We start from the raw sequence: 17,963 nt of genomic DNA, 5'->3' as shown, positions 1-17,963 counted from the left end.
GTGAGATATACTCTCTCCTTCTAGTCCCTGTCAGTACTCTAGCTGCAGCATTTTGAATTAACTGAAGGCTTTTCAGGGAACTTTTAGGACAACCTGATAATAATGAATTACAATAGTCCAGCCTAGAGGAAATAAATGCATGAATTAGTTTTTCAGCATCACTCTGAGACAAGACCTTTCTAATTTTAGAGATATTGCGCAAATGTAAAAAAGCAGTCTAACATATTTGTTTAATATGCGCTTTGAATGACATATCCTGATCAAAAATGACTCCAAGATTTCTCACAGTATTACTAGAGGTCAGGGTAATGCCATCCAGAGTGAGGATCTGGTTAGACACCATGTTTCTAAGATTTGTGGGGCCAAGTACAATAACTTCAGTTTTATCTGAATTCAAAAGCAGGAAATTAGAAGTCATCCATTTATAAATATATTAAGACAGTAAATTTACATAAAAATTACATAATTAACAGGAAATAAAAGGGATGAGTTCCTCTTCTAAAATTGTTGAGGTCTCCTAAAAACATTGTGGACTCACACACCATTCCAACTCATTACAGAAAGTTTGCACAATTAAAACTACCCTTGAAAAATGTCAGCTACCTATTTTATAAACATGACCCAATCTAGAGCCCGTGGATCCCCACAGGCAACACCCTAATTACAATATCTTACCTGGAAGAATGTTGCAAAACAATTTTCAGATGCCCCTAAATTGGACGCCGTGATGAAGTGAGACCAACACGGAGGTGCTTTTGTCCCGCGCCATGAGCGGCTCCGTCCCGATGCGCAAATTCCTCCACACGTCTTTTCATGACAAAAACTCCTGTAACAGTGGAATGTGCCGAAAAAGTGGTATGTCCAGCTTTCTTGCCATTTCTCTGGTAGTCAGATGATGTCCCGGATCAACAAAGCGTTCAGTTTGGAAATGATCTGGTCGTTTCAACCTGTCGATCGCCGCTCGGTGTGCGGCGCGCCCTCTGCCGCTGTGGGCCGTTTTTAATCCGGTTGTAATGGTCCTTAATCCATGTGATGTCGATATAATCTTCACCGAAAGCCATCTGAATCTTGCGAATGGTTTCCACCTGGCTGTCTCAAACAATTTCTGAAAAAATTTCATGGAGCAAAGCGGCAGTCGCTCAGCCATTTCTAAACAATGAAAATCCGCCGAGGGGGCTGGACCACTCCTCCCACAAGGCGTGCTCACAGGTGAATGACGCAACGGACAGGCGTGAAAAAACTCACAAATGCGAACGAAGGTTCAAGCTTGGCTGATGCAAGCGCACGTGATTCAAATCCATACAGTTTTTGAAAAAAATAAAAAGGTCCGTTACTTTTCAGACAGACCTCGTATTTTCCACTTTAGAATTTAAACTTGTTGCATCTGATTGTTCCAACAAATGTTACAAAAATTGCGGTGTATCACTGTTAAAACTCAAACTAATCTAAATTAAAAATTATGTCAGTGGGGTGAGTACATGTAGCATGTAGTGAGTACCTTGTATGGCAGCACCCTGACGTCAAGATGAATGTGAGGCATTATTGTAAAGCACTTTGAGCGTCTGATGCAGATGGAAAAGCGCTACATAAATGCAGTCCATTTACCATTTACTTGGAATGTTATATATATATATATATATATATATATATATATATATATATATATATATATATATATATATACGTATATATATATATATATATATATATATATATATATATATATATATATATACATTGAGTTATTTTCTGTCAAAGAAATTTCCAAATACTGCTTCAAATTGAAATCTGGGTGAATATTTGCTTTTGAAGAGCATCAAGTTTAAACCGGTTCAATGAATGAGAGGCCGGTTTGAGCTGGCTGCGTTGCCACGGTAACCAGATGTCTATAAATAGAGACGGGACCGCTCTCTGGCTTTCAGTGCGGTTCCGATCTAGGCGGAGAGAACGACCCAGTAGCGGGTTTCGTTCTGGGGGAGGGACTGCTATTTCTATTTATTCTAGTACTCTTGTCTAATGGATAAACTCTTTGTAAATGCTTGTTCAGGTAAGTTAGAATTTTTACTTTGTCGTCACAATTTGAATGTTGCCTATGTTAGCTAGCTGTAGCAGCTGTTTATTGTGTGACGTTTTGAAAAGGCGAACTGGGGGGAAAAAAGTTTTCTCGTTAACCTGAAGCTTAACAGCGTTGTAAACGTGTTATTGTGATGATAACTACGTGGCCGGTACTGACGCGGGTCTGGTTAGCTAACCGGCTAGTTAGCTTTTCATTCGCTTGTTGATGCTGCCTCAGTCATTTTTAAAGCTGTGACCGGCAGTGCTACACTGTTTGGTTATTTATTTATCATTTACATGCTGCTTGTATTTACATGAACAGCGTTCTTCACACCCGCATGGCAAACGTGCTTCAAGCGGAACCGGCTTCCTGACCATGACGTCAATCACTCAAAGACGTCAGTGGTTGGTTGACGCGCATGTCACTTTTTTAAAAGTTTACGGAAGCCGTTTGAGGCCACGTTTAATCGAACCGATTCTGTCGCAGATACCTCATATTTGTTTGTCACTGTAGAATTATTGTAATGAAACAAATCAATCGAAATTTGGTCCCATTAAACAGTTGCGCACTGAGGGAAAGCTCATAGCAACGGTGTTTCCCCATTCTTTGCAATGTATCATTAAACATAGTGCACAATAAAACTAATGTAACCAAGAATGGCCATGTCCTGGAAAACACCCATAAAGAGGCAAATGGCCACTGTAGCTAATCTGGTCTTTGGATAAGCAGCATTACAGTGGAGGTGAAATGAAACAAGTCAAGTTGTTGTTCTGTTACAGGTTTCACCTTTGAGTCAAAGGTGAATGCCTGATTTTTTTTTTTTTAGTGCAGACCCTCCTTTCCCCCACCCAACCTCCAGAAGAGGTCCTGTATAAATGTTTGAGGTACGTCGGTGCCAATGCTAGTGGCAGGGGTGGTGGGCATATGGTTAAATGCACTTGTTTCCTGGTTCAAGGCCACTGCTACCCATTCTCCATATAACATGGAGTTGTCAGGAAGAGCATCCAGCGTAAAGACTTGTGCTAAATTGACATAAAATCTACCTCAGACCCGTGGTGACCCAGAGTGAAACAAGGGAGCAGCTAAAGGGCTGTGCTTTACTTTGGTGCCCATGCTTATCTCCAGAGCCTGTATCATTCCCTGCCAAGGCTGGTAGCCCTTTACAGCTGCTTCAACTGGGACAATGCAGATAAAAGTGTCTTGTCCAAGGACACAGACAGATGTGTGACTGGGAATCGATTCGCCAATCTACGTATACCTAGCTTAACTCCTTGTCCCATTGAGCTACCTACTTTGTACACCACTTTCCGAGGCCATAAGTCATTGGAAATGGATACAGGCATAGGCCTTGTGACGCTTGACTGAGTGGCTAAAACAGAACCCGGTAGAGCTCTGCAGTGGGTCAGTATTAATGCTAACAAATGGCTACGATGGAACGCTCACCTTCTATCTTGATATGTGATTATGTATTGACTTTAACAGACTCATCGCTGTAGGACATCACACTCTGACTACTCGGCAGGCCCTGGCCTTGAGTCTTATCTAAAGGGGTTTAACTTCACTGGTGATCCACCTTGGATACTCTGCACCTGAGTAATAACAACACTAAATTCCATCTATTTTTCTATCCATGTAAGTGTCTCACTGTTCACAGCCTCATTTGATACCTTGACATTTCACGCAGATATAATCATTCTCAAAGAAAGGACAGAAAAGATGCTGAATGTCAGGTTACTCTGCTTCCCTTTTGCAGTTTTCTTGAGACCAGCCTAAAGGATTTTTTACAACAATGAACATGCCCAGTTCCACAGAGTTTGATTTCTCATTTTTGGAGGAGGGTTTCTCTGCCCGGGATACCGTGGAGCAGAAGATCAATGAGTCTTCTATGACCGTAAGCTTTCTCTGCAGTCATTGTTTACTTGGCATATGGCCTGTCTAAATTATGTCAATTTAATCAGGATGGGACTGAATTCAAAATTTGTAGCTGTGATTCTGCACCTTACTTATTGGGTTCCTTTGATTGCACGTTCTCTTACTTCAACTTTATTGTGTACATGATGATAGCATCTGCATTATTGTCACATAGTGTTTCATTTGTTTACATTGTTCAGATATGCCAGAGACTGTTTTACTTATCAGTAACACTGACAACACTGTTATGCAAAACAAACACAAACATGAGCAAATGGTAGCAACAAAACATTTTACATAACTTTGCAAAAGTAAAAAAAAAAATTGATATGGAGGTAGAATTTATCATCACAACCCAATTCTGTCAGTTTTCTCCAGGAAAGGATGATTCCCCTCATAAATCACTACTTGTCAGTAGATAGTCTGATTTTGTAATGTTGGTGGGTCTGCTTCATTTGTGTTTTTTTTGTTTTGTTTTTTTTTTCCCCCTCTTCTTTTTCACTGAATCTTGATTCTTCAATTAACTGCAGGATGACAGGGATGCCTTCTATGTCTGTGACTTGGGAGATGTGGTGAAGAAGCACTTGCGCTGGTCAAGAGCCTTATCACGCATCACTCCTTTCTATGCCGTCAAGTGTAATGACAGCCGGGCTGTTGTCATGACTCTGGCTTCTCTTGGAACTGGCTTTGATTGTGCAAGCAAGGTATGTTTTGGAAGCTTCCCACACTGCTGGATTTTTTTTTCAAGATAATGGAATTGTATGTCTGCACTGGAATGGCTTTGGCATTTAGGGTTTGTTACGTTTTCTCAGACTGTTTGCATTGTCTGGTCCTCTAGGTTGAGATTCAACTGGTACAGTCTCTGGGAGTGGATCCAAGCAGAATCATCTATGCAAACCCCTGTAAGCAGGTTTCTCAGATAAAATATGCATCTGCTCATGGAGTCCAGATGATGACCTTTGACAGTGAGGTGGAACTAATGAAGGTTGCCCGCTGTCATGACAATGCCAAGTAAGGATTTTTTTTTTCAAGTGACAGTTATTCAGTACCAGTGTTTAATGAATGACTTTGTACTATCCAGTCACTGACTTAAATCATTACCATCACCAGCTCTAGATGGCATTTCTGAGTGTAGAAAAAGTGTGATTAGACATCTCTTTAAATCACACCATGTAATTAGGACATTATGATCTTATTTTATAGAGTCAGTGAGTTGTTTCCCACAAGTTGGAAGGCAGACATCTGTTATAACTGGTTTGTTTTCTGCTGAATTCTTAGACTCACCCCCAGTCTGAGACCTCCTCCATTGGAGTCTGACTTGAATAGTGACATACACATGCATTTTCTAGTCTAACTGTGCTTAAAAATTGGGCAAAATGGTGGCTTTGTGGTTAGTACTATTGCCTCACAGCAAGAAGGTTCTGGGATTGAGTCTCACCTGGTCCTTTCTATGTGGACACTTAAAAATAGGAAGTTGTGATGGACAAACTTGTTTTTATTTCTTCTTATTCATCTAATAATTGTACAGCACATGCAAGCACCTGAAAACAGAAGAATTTACCATTGTTTAAACAATATTGTACATAAATATTATAATCTGTTTAACTCACTTTAGGTTTTAAATAATTGTATTTTATTTGTATATATTTTGCATATCTTTATACTTGAGTACAGAATTTAATTTTATCCAGGAACATCCCTGAAGCTAGTGATCAAGTTGCCTAACAAGAAGATTTTAGCATTGTTTTTGTGTGTGTGTGCTCAGGCTGGTGTTGCGTATAGCCACAGATGACTCGAAGGCAGTGTGTCGCCTGAGTGTTAAATTTGGGGCCGCACTGAAGGCTTGTCGAGGTCTTCTTGAACGAGCAAAGGAACTGGAGCTGGATGTGATTGGTGTCTGCTTTCATGTTGGCAGCGGCTGCACTGATCCACAGACCTACCATCAGGCTATTGCTGATGCCCGCTGTGTCTTTGATATGGGGGTGAGTTCTACACCATAAAGTCCAATGCTCATGTTTTATTTGGCAGCAGAGGAAGTGAAGTCTGTTTTTGGTTCCTAGAATGAGCTGGGCTTCAACATGAACCTTCTGGACATTGGAGGAGGTTTTCCAGGTTCAGACAATACACAACTCAAATTTGAAGAGGTATTTGTTTCATTAGTTTTGCAGGGTTGACAAAATGTGCTATTCTTAAGTTGTCAAATTTACTGATTCTTCTGTATTTCAATAAATGTTGAAGAGCAGCAGGAAGGTTTCAGTTTTAACTGTGGATGTCTTTGATTGTAGATCACAGCTGTTATTAACCCAGCCCTGGACAAGTATTTCCCAGCTGACAGCGGTGTGAGGGTTATTGCTGAGCCAGGACGCTTTTACGTTGCCTCGGCTTACACACTGGTAGTCAACATCATTGCCAAGAAGGTCATCGTGGACAATGAGTCTGCCTGTGATGGTAGTGTTTTAATTTAGTCATCTGGCTTATTGTGGAAGCAGAATTATTCCTTTAATAAAAAAGGCTTTTTTTTTTTCTTTTTTTTTCTCTCCTTCCCAGAAGAAGATGATGAGATTACTGACAGAACCCTGATGTATTACATCAATGATGGCGTGTACGGATCTTTTAACTGTATCCTATATGACCATGCTCACTGTATGCCAATATTACCCAAGGTAAGATATTAGAATCGGGATTTAAAAACTGGAACATGTCTGTGTTCATCTGGGTGAGTGTGACTGTTCTCTCTTGATGCTGACAGAAGCCCAAGTCAGATGAATCCATGTACACATGCAGCATCTGGGGCCCAACGTGTGACGGCCTGGACCGCATTGTTGAGCAGTGTAGCCTGCCTGACCTGCAAGTGGGCGACTGGCTGGTCTTTGAGAACATGGGTGCCTACACCGTGGCCGCCTCTTCCACCTTCAATGGCTTCCAAAGGCCTGACATTTATTACGTCATGTCCCGCTCCGCCTGGTGAGTAACGCGGTCTCTTTTCTTAAACTAGTCTGCACAATTCACTTCATCTTACAGATGTGTTGGTGTTTGTCTTCTCCAGGCAACAGGTGCAGCAGATCTGTTGTCAGGGTGTGCCGGCTCCTACAGAGGAGGGCTGCGTGTTTGGAGTGGTGGCCAACTGTGGTAGAGAGAGTGGCTTGGAGGTGCCCACCGAGCCCTGCCAGACCAGTGTGCTTTAAACCACATGCACAGATCCAGCTTACTCTGCTGTTAACAGCTAGTGGACAACATTCTTTCTTCTTTTTTTTTTTTTTCTTTTTTTTTTTTTTACCCAAAGGTTAGTTAACTTTAAGGCCAGTTACTTGACAGGAGAATGAGGGGCACAAATGTCTGTTCTGTATCAAATGCTGGGGATCAGTTCTCACTGACTGGAGGCTAAATCACACTCTGACCCTCTCTGTGGGTTCCAGGCACACGCTGTGCTCCAACTCAACCTGTTGCTGAGGTCTTCCTACTGTAGCTCAGCAGGAGTGGCTGCATTTACTTAATGCATGGCAATTGTTTAACTGGAACAGCACAGTGAGAAACTTGGTGCAAAATAAATATACCTGCTTTAGCATTTCTCCTCACTCTCATATTAAAAAAAACCAAAAATGCAACAGTAGATGATTGGTCCATGTGCTGTACAGGACTGTAACAGCAGCAGAGGTTTGTTGCCTGTCAAAACCCAGTTAACAGCTGAACTCATGTCTATTAACTCACAAAGAGGTGGTGGAGGGTTGTTTATTTATTTATTTTTTTAATCAAGAGTGGCTGCTATTTACATATTTATTTATCTTTACATCTGATCTCCACTTCTGTGCAGAATCTTTAAGTGTTAATCCACAAGATGCTGTGTTATGACTGTTTATCAGCAGTAGCCATTGACTTTTCTGGTCTCAGTGGTTTTCTGCTGATATTGGCAATGAGAATTATTTCCAAAAATGTGACTAAATGGCCGCGTCTCTGGTAATGTCTAAACGTGTACAAGTACTCACATGGCTGTAGAATCGGCAACAACGTGAGACTGATGTAACTAGTCATTTTAATGAGTGTTGGCTTGTTTCCGTTCCTGCAGCTGGCAACACATTCACCCAAAAAATCTTCCAGATTAACATTTAAAGAGAAAATTTAGGGACTTGAGACTGATTGCGCCTCTTCTCCATATTTTTCTTTCATTGTTTTTGTAACTTGTAGGAGGATGTTGGTCTGTTAATGATATTACTGGGAAAGGTGTGAAAGAGATGGGATTGCAAATTCTTTATGCTTTCCTATGGAAATTTTTTTTTTTTTTTTTTTTTTTTAAATAAAGTATTGAAGCATAAGCAACTTGTGTGATTTCTCAGTGTATAACATTCACACAATGAGCAAATTGGTTATCTTTTTTGGCACAAGTTTTACACCAGATGCCCTTCCTGATGCAACTCCACAATTCATGGAGAAAAGTGGCAGGGGTGGGCTTTGAACCAGGAACCTTCCACAATGAAACCAACTGCACTAACCACTTGTCCACCACTATTAATAAACCAGTATTAATGTATAAAAAGTTCAATTTTTGAGAGTTTTACAGACACAAAAGGTTTTGCTGTACGGAATGAGCAATTTCTCTTGACAAACACACGTTTGTCATGTGGCTGAAGCATGTAATTTTTCTCCCCAAATGCAGTTTTTAGTTCAGTCTTTCCTTTTTGATGTTTTAACTCTTTATCTTTTACACCACATGATCAGTGTAACCTCCTCGTCTAAAATTTCCTAAGAAACAAATCATCCGTCTCCAGTTTTCCGGGAAACCACATAGCAAATTCAAGTCTCCTTGCCATTTGCTGGGGAGTTGGTTTGCTCTCAAACTGAATTTTGTATGGAAAGAGATGCAAGTCAGCTTTTAGGATGTGTTGCACAGAACTCGATTTTTGTGCTCTGAATTAGGGTCAACTGACATTTTTTCTGGACTTTAATGTCTTGCAGAACAAACGTTGGGGTTCCTGAAATGAAAAAAAACACCATTAATTCCAAGTTAAACCAATTCCTGGTATTCATATTTCAGAGTATTTTGGCACATTTTTTGAGACATCGTATGTGTGTGTGTGTATGTATATATATATATATATATATATATATATATATATATATATATATGAGTATTCAACAACAGATGACAGGTCAAAGTTCACTGTGGACTTCTCCCCATTCCAAAATCCTGGAGCTGCCCCTGCTAAGGACGATTTACTGAGGGAAATGGATCGATTCCCAGGTTTTTCAATGGAACCTAAGAAGCAGCTGTGAACCACACCCCCCACCTCCATATGGATCTGGATTGGTCTAGTCCTTGTTGCTCCCCCCGATGGGCCTTGGACAAGGACGTATAAAAAGACTGTGCGGCGGAGCAGCGTGCACGCCGAGGTGCATGGATCGCCAACCGCTCGTCATGACGTCACCTGTGTGGGGACTTGTCTATTACATGGTGGTCGTTGCTTCTGGGACTCTGGGGACTTTCTCACAATTCGGCTCCCAGCGCAGGCAGATCCACTCTATCAGTCCTTTAATTCCACGCGTGTCCCCGCAGGTGTCTCCGAGGGTCTATGAACGCATCACGACTGGCTTTCATGACTCGCGGACGGGCGGCAAAGACCACGTGACACCAGGTAGACGCGGGAACGACAACAAAGGTACTTAATTAAAACGATTCTGTAGTCTAATTGAACAGTTTTATGTTCACATTTTATTCTGGGTGTTATTTGAAATCTTTATTCGAAGATATTCAATATAGCTTTTAAATCAATACTAACAAATTTCTGTAACATATAAAGTTTTTATTATTTCTTTCTGCAATATGAAATATAAAAAAATGAAAGTATTATTTTTGCTGTGATTTGTATAAAAGTTCAGTTTGAACATTGACGTAGAAATACGAGTTTTCTAACTGCTGGCATTTATTTTGCTATATATATCTATATCTATCGATCGATCGATCGATAGATAGATACACACACACACAGCGGGGGAAATAAGTATTTCATTGATCCACTGTCAATTTTGCAGGTTTTCCCACCTACAAAGAATGTAGAAGTCTGTGATTTTTATCGTAGGTACACTTCAACTGTGAGAGACAGAATAAAAAAAAAAAATACTGAAAATCACATTGTATGATTTTTAAATAATTAATTTGCATTTTATTGCATGAAATAAGTATTTGATCCCCTACCAACCAGCAAGAATTCTGTCTCTCACAGACCTGTTAATTTTTCTTTAAGAAGCCCTCTTATTCTGCACTCTTTACCTGTATTAACTGCACCTGTTTGAACCTGTTACCTGTATAAAAGACACCTGTTCATACACTCAATCAATCACACTCCAACCTGTCCACCATGGCCAAGACCAAAGAGCTGTCTAAGGACACCAGGGACAAAACTGTAGACCTGCACAAGGCTGGGATGAACTACCGGACAACAGGCAAGCAGCTTGGTAGAAGACAACAACTGTTATAATTATTTATTATAAAGTGGAAGAAACACAAGATGACTGCAGTCTCCCTCGGTCTGGGATTCCATGCAAGATCTCACTTTGTGGGGTAAGGATGATTCTGAGAAAGCTCAGAACTACACAGGAGGACCTGGTCAATGACCTGAAGAGAGCTGGGACCACAGTCACAAAGATTACATTAGTATGACATGATGCTGTCATGGTTTAAAATCCTGCAGGGCAGCAAGGTCCCCCTGCTCAAGCCAGCACATGTCCAGGCCCGTTTGAAGTTCACCAGTGACCATCTGGATGATCCAGAGGAGGCATGGGAGAAGGTCATGTGGTCAGATGAGACCAGAATAGAGCTTTTTGGAATCAACTCCACTTACCATGTTTAGAGGATGAGAACAACCCCAAATAAACCATCCCAACCGTGAAGCATGGGGGTGGAAACATCATACTCTGGAGCTGCTCTTCTGCAAAGGGGACAGGACGACTGCACTGTATTGAAGGGAGGATGGCTGAGGTCATGTATTGTGACATTTTGGAAACAACCTTCTTCCCTCAGTAAGAGCATTGAAGATGGGTCATGGCTGGGTCTTCCAGCATGACAATGACCCCAAACACACAGCCAGAGCAACTAATGAGGGGTTCCGTAAGAAGCATTTCAAGGTCCTGGAGTGGCCTGGCCAGTCTCCAGACCTGAACTCAAGAGAAAATCTTTGGAGGGAGCTGAAACTCCAAACCTGAAAGATTTGGAGAAGATCTGTATGGAGGAGTGGACCAATATCCCTGCTGCAGTGTGTTAAAACTTGGTCAAGAACTACAGGAAACGTCTGACCTCTGTAATGGCAGACAAATGTTTCTGTACCAGTTGTTAAGGTCTGTTTTTCAAAAAACTGGCATTAAATACATTTTTGTGTTGCATGTTATTAATGTCCATACAATTCATGTTGTAAAAGAATATAATTAGAATGAATGTATAAATGAGGCAGCTGACAGGTACTGGCAGGCCAAGCGTGGCGCAGCCCGTGCGGTCGCAGAGGCAAAAACTCGGGTCTGGGAGGAGTTCGGGGAGGCTATGGAGGAGGACTATCGGTCAGCCTCAAAGAGATTCTGGCAAACCGTCCGACGCCTCAGGAGGCGGAAGCAGCTCTCCACCAGCACTGTTTACGGTGCGGGTGGGGAGCTGTTGACCCTGACTGGGGATGTTGTCAGGCGGTGGAAGGAGTACTTCGAGGATCTCCTCAATCCCATCGTCACGTCTTCCGAAGAGAAAGCAGAGACTGGGGACTCAGAGGCGGACTCATCCATTACCCAGGTCGAAGTCACCGAGGTGGTTAGAAAGCTCCTCGGTGGCAAGGCTCCTGGGGTGGATGAAATCCGTCCTGAGTACCTTAAGTCTCTGGATGTTGTGGGGCTGTCTTGGCTGACACGCCTCTGCAACATCGCGTGGCGATCGGGGACAGTGCCTCTGGATTGGCAGACCGGGGTGGTGGTCCCTCTGTTTAAGAAGGGGGACCGGAGGGTGTGTTCCAACTATAGGGGGATCACACTCCTCAGCCTCCCCGGTAAGGTCTATTCCAGAGTACTGGAGAGGAGAATTCGACCGATGGTCGAACCTCGGATTAAGGAGGAGCAGCGTGGTTTTCGTCCTGGTCGCGGCACACTGGACCAGCTCTACACGCTCCATCCTGTGCTCGAGGGTTCATGGGAGTTTGCCCAACCAGTCCACATGTATTTTGTGGATCTGGAGAAGGCATTTGACCGTGTCCCTCGGCGCACCCTGTGGGGAGTGCTCCGGGAGTACGGGGTCCGGGGTCCTTTGCTAAGGGCTATCCGGTCCCTGTACGACCGCAGCAGGAGCTTGGTTCGCATTGCCGGTAGTAAGTCAAACCTGTTTCCAGTGCACGTTGGCCTCCACCAGGGCTGCCCTTTGTCACCGGTTCTGTTCATTATTTTTATGGACAGAATTTCTAGGCGCAGCCAGGGTGTAGAGGGGGTCTGGTTTGGGAACCACAGAATCTCATCTCTGCTGTTTGCAGACGATGTGGTTCTGTTGGCTTCGTCAAATCAGGACCTTCAGCGTGCACTGGGGCGGTTTGCAGCCGAGTGTGAAGCGTCCGGGATGAAAATCAGCACCTCCAAATCCGAGGCCATGGTTCTCGACCGGAAAAAGGTGCTTTGCCCTCTTCAGGTCGTTGGAGTGTCCTTGCCTCAAGTGGAGGAGTTTAAGTATCTCGGGGTCTTGTTGCGGATGGAGCGTGAGATCAATAGACGGATCGGTGCAGCATCTGCAGTGATGCGGTCGCTGTATCGGACCATCGTGGTGAAGAGAGAGCTGAGTAGGGGGGCAAAGCTCTCGATTTACCGATCGATCTACGTTCCGATCCTCACTTATGGTCATGAGATTTGGCTCATGACCGAAAGAACGAGATCGCGAGTACAAGCGGCCGAGACGAGTTTCCTCCGCAGGGTGGCTGGGCGCTCCCTTAGAGATAGAGTGAGGAGCTCCGTCACTCGGGAGGAGCTCGGAGTCGAGTCGCTGCTCCTCCACATCGAAAGGAGTCAGTTGAGGTGGCTCGGGCATCTTTTCCGGATGCCCCCTGGACGCCTCGCTGGAGAGGTGTTCCGGGCACGTCCCACTGGGAGGAGGCTCCGGGGAAGACCCAGGACACACTGGAGGGACTACATCTCTCGGCTGGCTTGGGAATGCCTTGGGGTTCCCCCGGAGGAGCTGGAGGAGGTGTGTGTGGATCGGGAGGTCTGGGCGGCTTTGCTTGAGCTGCTGCCCCTGCGACCCGACTCCGGATAAAGCGGAAGAAAATGGATGGATGGATGGATGAATGTATAAATGTTGCAAAACATAATTCTGCTCTAACAATAATATTGAAAGATCTCTGAGGGCCCTTTCACCCCTGCACAGTTGTACAATGGTTTAGTCCAGAGAAAGAGGAGCGGAGAAATTTGCCACGGAGCCGCTCATGGTGCGGGACGAAAGCACCTCCGTGTTGGTCTCACAGGACAAGCCCTAACATGCCCAGCTCTTGCACCATTCGGAAAATTCAGACAGCTTTCGGTGGCTTTTCAGTCGTGTGACTATCTGAGAAATTGTGGACGAGCTGGACATGCCACAACATGTCCTGTGAGGCTTCATCACGGCGTTGCTTTTTGTTCTGTGCCCTGCGCCTCCTTCCCAACGCGCAAATTTCTCCGCTCCTCTTTCCATTACAAAAACTCCTGTAACAGTAGAATGTGCCAAAAAAGTGCTATGTCCAGCTGTCTTGCCATTTCTCTGGTAGTCAGACGACGTCCCGGATCAACAAAGCGTTCACTTTGGAAATGATCTGGTCGTTTGAGCCTGTCGATCGCCGCTCCGTGCGCGGCGCGCCATCCGCCGCTGTGGGCCGTCTTTAATCCAGTTGTAATTGTCCTTAATCTGTGTGATCCCCATAAGATCTTCACCGAAAGCCATCTGAATTTTCCAAATGGTTTCCACCTGGCTGTCTCTCACACTTTCTGAAAAAATTTTGATGAAGCAAAGCGGCAGTCGATCAGCCAATTTCCTGACAATGAAAATCCGACGAGGGGGCTGGACCACTCCTCGCACAAGGTGTGCTCACAGGCGAATGACGCAACCGACAGGCGTGAAAAAACTCACGCATGCGCACGAAGGTTCAAGCTTGGCTGATGCAATCACACATGATTCAAATCCATATAGTTTTTGCAAAAAATAAATGGTCTGTTACTTTTCTAACAGACCTCGTATTTACATCAGTAGCCTTGTGGAGGTCATTTTGTGGGGCTCTGGCAGTGTTCATCCTGTTCCTCTTTGCACAAAGGAGCAGACACTGGTCCTGTTGATGGGTTAAGGACCTTCTACGGCCCTGTCCAGCTCTCTTAGAGTAACCGTCTTTCTCCTGGAATCTCCTCCATGTTTTTGAGACTGCTGGGAGGCACAGCAAACCTGGCAATGGCATGTGTTGATGTGCCATCCTGGAGGAGTTGGACTACCTGTGCAGCCCCTGTAGGGTCCAGGAACCGCACCATGGTACCAGTAGTGACACTGACCCAAGCCAATTGCAAAACTAGTAAAAAATCAGGCAGAAAAGATGAGGAACGAAAAAATGACAGTGGCCTCCATCTGTAAAACCATTCCTGTTTTGGGGGTCGTTTCATTGTTGCTCCTCTAGTGCCCCTGTTGTGACTTTCATTAAAACCATGGCAGCTGAAACTGATTAACAATCTCCTCTGCTCCTTAACGGACCAGATCAGTATCCCAGAAGTTGAATTGACTTGATGTTATACTGTTTAAAAAGTGTTTCTTTAAAAAAAATGAGCAGCGTATATGCCAGGATAACATTTGGTCCCAGTCCAAATACAGTTAAATATACTCTATCACAGTGCTAAATCAGTTCTATCACAGTGTAAAATCAACTCTGTCATGCTGTGAATGGCTCTTATTGGAGTTGAAAAATGTGATTTGACAAGATGGTAGAACTGATTTCACTCTATAATAGAGTGTATTTAACTCTATTTGGGATGGGACCAAATGTTACCCTGGCAGAGTATATTTTACTCTGCAAAATTTACTGTGTAACAACAACAGAAACTACCCAAATGACCCGGATCAAAATTTTGCATACCCCAGTTCTTAATACTGTGTATTGCCCCCTTGGAGTCTTTTGTGGTATTTGTGGATGAGCCTCCAGAACCATCACTTTATTCTGCTGTAGCCAGGTCGACTTGGCCTTGTGTTTTGGATCGTTGTCCAAGTACGTCCCATACGCACCTTCCAGGCTGATGAGTGCAAATGTTCCTCCACTATTTTCTGATAACATGCTGCATTCATCCTGCCATCAATTTTGACCACGTTTCCTGTGCCTTTATAGCTCACACATTCCCAAAACATCAGCAGTCCACCTTCATGCTTCACAGTAGAAAGGGTGTACCTTTCATCATATTCCTTGTTGACTCTTCTCCAAATTTAGCATTTATGATTGTGGGCAAAAAGCTAAATTTTTGTCTCATGACTTCAAATTACTTTGTTGTCTGTGCTGTTTGGCATATTGTAAGTGGGATCCAACGTGGCATTTGTGTAGTAATGGCTTTCTTCTGAAAACTTGACCATGCAGCCCATTTTTCTTCAAATAGCTCCTTATTGTGTATCTTGAAACAGCCACAGCACTTTTTTTTCAGAGTCCTGTATTTCAGCTGAAGTTATTTGTGGGTTTTTCTTTGGATTCTGAACAATTTTCCTGGCAGTTGTTGCTGAAATTTTTGTTGGTCTACCTGACCGTGGTTTGGTTCCAACAGAATTCCTCATTTCTTAATAAATAATTAGAGTTTGAACACTGCTGATTACCATTCTCAGTCCCTTGAATATCTTTTTATATCCCTTCTCTGTTTTATACAGTTCAGTTACCTTTTCCTTTGACAGTTCTTTTGCTTTCCCTATGACTCAGAAACCAGAAACGTCAGTGCAGCACTGGATGAAAGATGCAAGGGTCTGTCAGCAGCCCAGAAACTCGCTGACCATTTAAACACACACAAACACACACACTGACTACAAGCAAACAGATCACAGGTGACGATGGTTACCTTTTATAGTTATTCAAACCTGTTTTGATGTTTGAAGTTTATGGATCACTCTAACAACCCCCACATGGGGTGTGAGAGTACAGAATGCAATAAATATATAAAACAATAACTGTACATTGAATATATATAGCTCACAAACAGTACACACACAACAACACGTAATGCACAGTTCCAACTCTGCACCCTTAAATAAAATAAAATAAAGCAAAACAACTGTTAACTGCTAGTAAGCCCTACTATGATATATTCAAGAACACTAAAAATAAATATTATAGGTTTAACCTAACCGGACGAATAACTGGTCTGCCACAATTTGTAGTAGTAAAAGTACTTGTTTGAGGTAGCTCTGGTTTCACAACATTATAGAAGTTACGGAAATGATACATCTCAGGGTCTGTATGCATACATTTCAGTAACTTATACAAAATCCCAGACAATTTGGGATGTTTGCCTGTCATCATCCTGCTCCAGAAGGCAACTATTCTTTGCCTAACCGCACCAATTAATTCATTTGAACCTGTTTCACCTTAAACCATGCAACTTGGAGTGTAACTCATAACGTTTAAATTCCTTTAAGGAATTTTCTGTAGAAAACTTCAGTTTCTGTGATATCTTCACACCCCAAAATAGGCAACACCAACTTCTCAAACAGATCACACTGAACAGCCACTGGGAGCTTCAGTCTACAGACTTTTGATGTCATACTAAATAGAGGTCTTCTGGCTTGAGTAACTTGCTTTGCAATGCACTTCCGATGAGTTCCATTGTAATTAAACAATACACCTCAATAAACATAAGAATCAACTATCTCAAGTGGGTCTCCACCAAAGTTAAATATAGGCTTATTCCTAATCTTACCTTTAGAGAAAATTACAATTTTAGTTTTGCTAGTATTTACAGTCAATTTCCAATTGTGACAATATGAGAATGCAGCATTTAAGGCATTTTGTAGATCAACTGGTGATTCTGCCATTATAACAGTATCATCAGCGTACAACATAACATACAAGCGCAAATACACCTCCACATCATCATCATCACTTAAAATATTTCTTATGTCATGAGAAATAGCATCTAGGCCTTTGTAGTGTCTACTTCCAAAAAACTCAAAATCGTTGAGGTATATTGCAAAGAGAACTGGGGATAAATTTTCACCTTGTCTCACTCCAGTATTACACGAGAAAGGCTCAGAGACTCTACCATTTAACAGTAAACTAGATTCAGCACCTTGGTACAAGTTGTATATAACAGTAATAACTTTACCATTAATATCACTCCCTATAAGTTTTCTCCATAGTGCAGACCTATCGACAAGATCAAAGGCCTTTTTGTAATCTACAAATGCACAATACAACCTTTTTTTCTGACTTAGGTAGATGTTAATGATGGAGTTTAATACAAAAAGGGCTCAGGGCGCTGCTGCAGCTTGTCCTCCTGTCGACCCTGTGCAGGATATGAACGTTCCAGTGGTGGTTCAACAACCCCTCCCACCATCCCCTGAAGCATACTAAGCCCTCCTGAGCCGTACGGAGGTTGTGTGGAGACGTGCGCGGACTTTCTTATGCAGTGTTCGCTCATCTTCGCACAACGTCCCGTCATGTACGCGTCAGATGCTAGTAAAATAGCTTATGTGATTGCTCTGCTTCGGGGTAAAGCACGCGCCTGGGCTACGGTGCTCTGGGAACAGAACTCACGGTTGTTATCAGCATACACTGGGTTTGTGGGGGAGTTCAGAACAGTGTTTGATCACCCTAACAGAGGAGAGACCGCTTCAACTGTGCTGCTGTCAATGAGACAGGGATGCGAGAGCGCAGCCGCTTATGCAGTCAACTTCCGCATCGCGGCTGCGAGGTCCGGCTGGAATAACGTTGCGCTCCGCGCCGCCTTCATAAACGGACTGTCGTTGGTTCTGAAGGAGCAGCTGGTAGCTAAGGAGGAACCGCGGGATTTA

The 17,963-nt window shown here is 43.1% G+C and overlaps 2 protein-coding genes across 19 annotated transcripts in view; both read left to right on the top strand.

The window, feature by feature from the left end:
• Positions 1-1,902: 1,902 nt before the first annotated feature.
• On the top strand, positions 1,903-8,279 carry odc1 (ornithine decarboxylase 1). Of its 2 annotated transcripts, none has more exons than XM_034159431.1 (12): positions 1,903-2,047; positions 3,539-3,688; positions 3,810-3,947; positions 4,498-4,671; positions 4,806-4,978; positions 5,733-5,949; positions 6,028-6,111; positions 6,253-6,415; positions 6,518-6,630; positions 6,717-6,931; positions 7,014-7,157; positions 7,200-8,279. In XM_034159431.1, the coding sequence occupies exons 3-11, from the start codon at positions 3,846-3,848 to the stop codon at positions 7,150-7,152; spliced, it is 1,380 nt and encodes a 459-aa protein (XP_034015322.1). In that variant the 5' UTR covers positions 1,903-2,047; positions 3,539-3,688; positions 3,810-3,845; the 3' UTR covers positions 7,153-7,157; positions 7,200-8,279. The 2 variants fall into 2 exon arrangements, with proteins under 2 accessions (XP_034015322.1, XP_034015321.1); XM_034159430.1 differs by having other exon boundaries at positions 6,515-6,630.
• Positions 8,280-9,324: 1,045 nt separating this feature from the next.
• matn3b (matrilin 3b) overlaps positions 9,325-17,963 on the top strand; it is a 67,566-nt gene continuing 58,927 nt past the window's right edge. For all 17 annotated transcript variants that reach the window (XM_034195390.1, XM_034195381.1, XM_034195376.1 and 14 more), the window contains exon 1: positions 9,325-9,618. In XM_034195390.1, coding sequence (XP_034051281.1) covers positions 9,357-9,618 — 262 coding nt within the window. In that variant the 5' untranslated portion in view covers positions 9,325-9,356. The remainder of the gene's footprint in view (positions 9,619-17,963) is intronic.

Source organism: Thalassophryne amazonica, chromosome 19 (genome assembly GCF_902500255.1).
Source record: "Thalassophryne amazonica chromosome 19, fThaAma1.1, whole genome shotgun sequence".
Classification (NCBI taxonomy): domain Eukaryota; kingdom Metazoa; phylum Chordata; class Actinopteri; order Batrachoidiformes; family Batrachoididae; genus Thalassophryne; species Thalassophryne amazonica.
The sequence above is the reverse complement of the archived record's forward strand: the minus strand, read 5'-3'. Positions and strand labels throughout refer to the sequence as shown.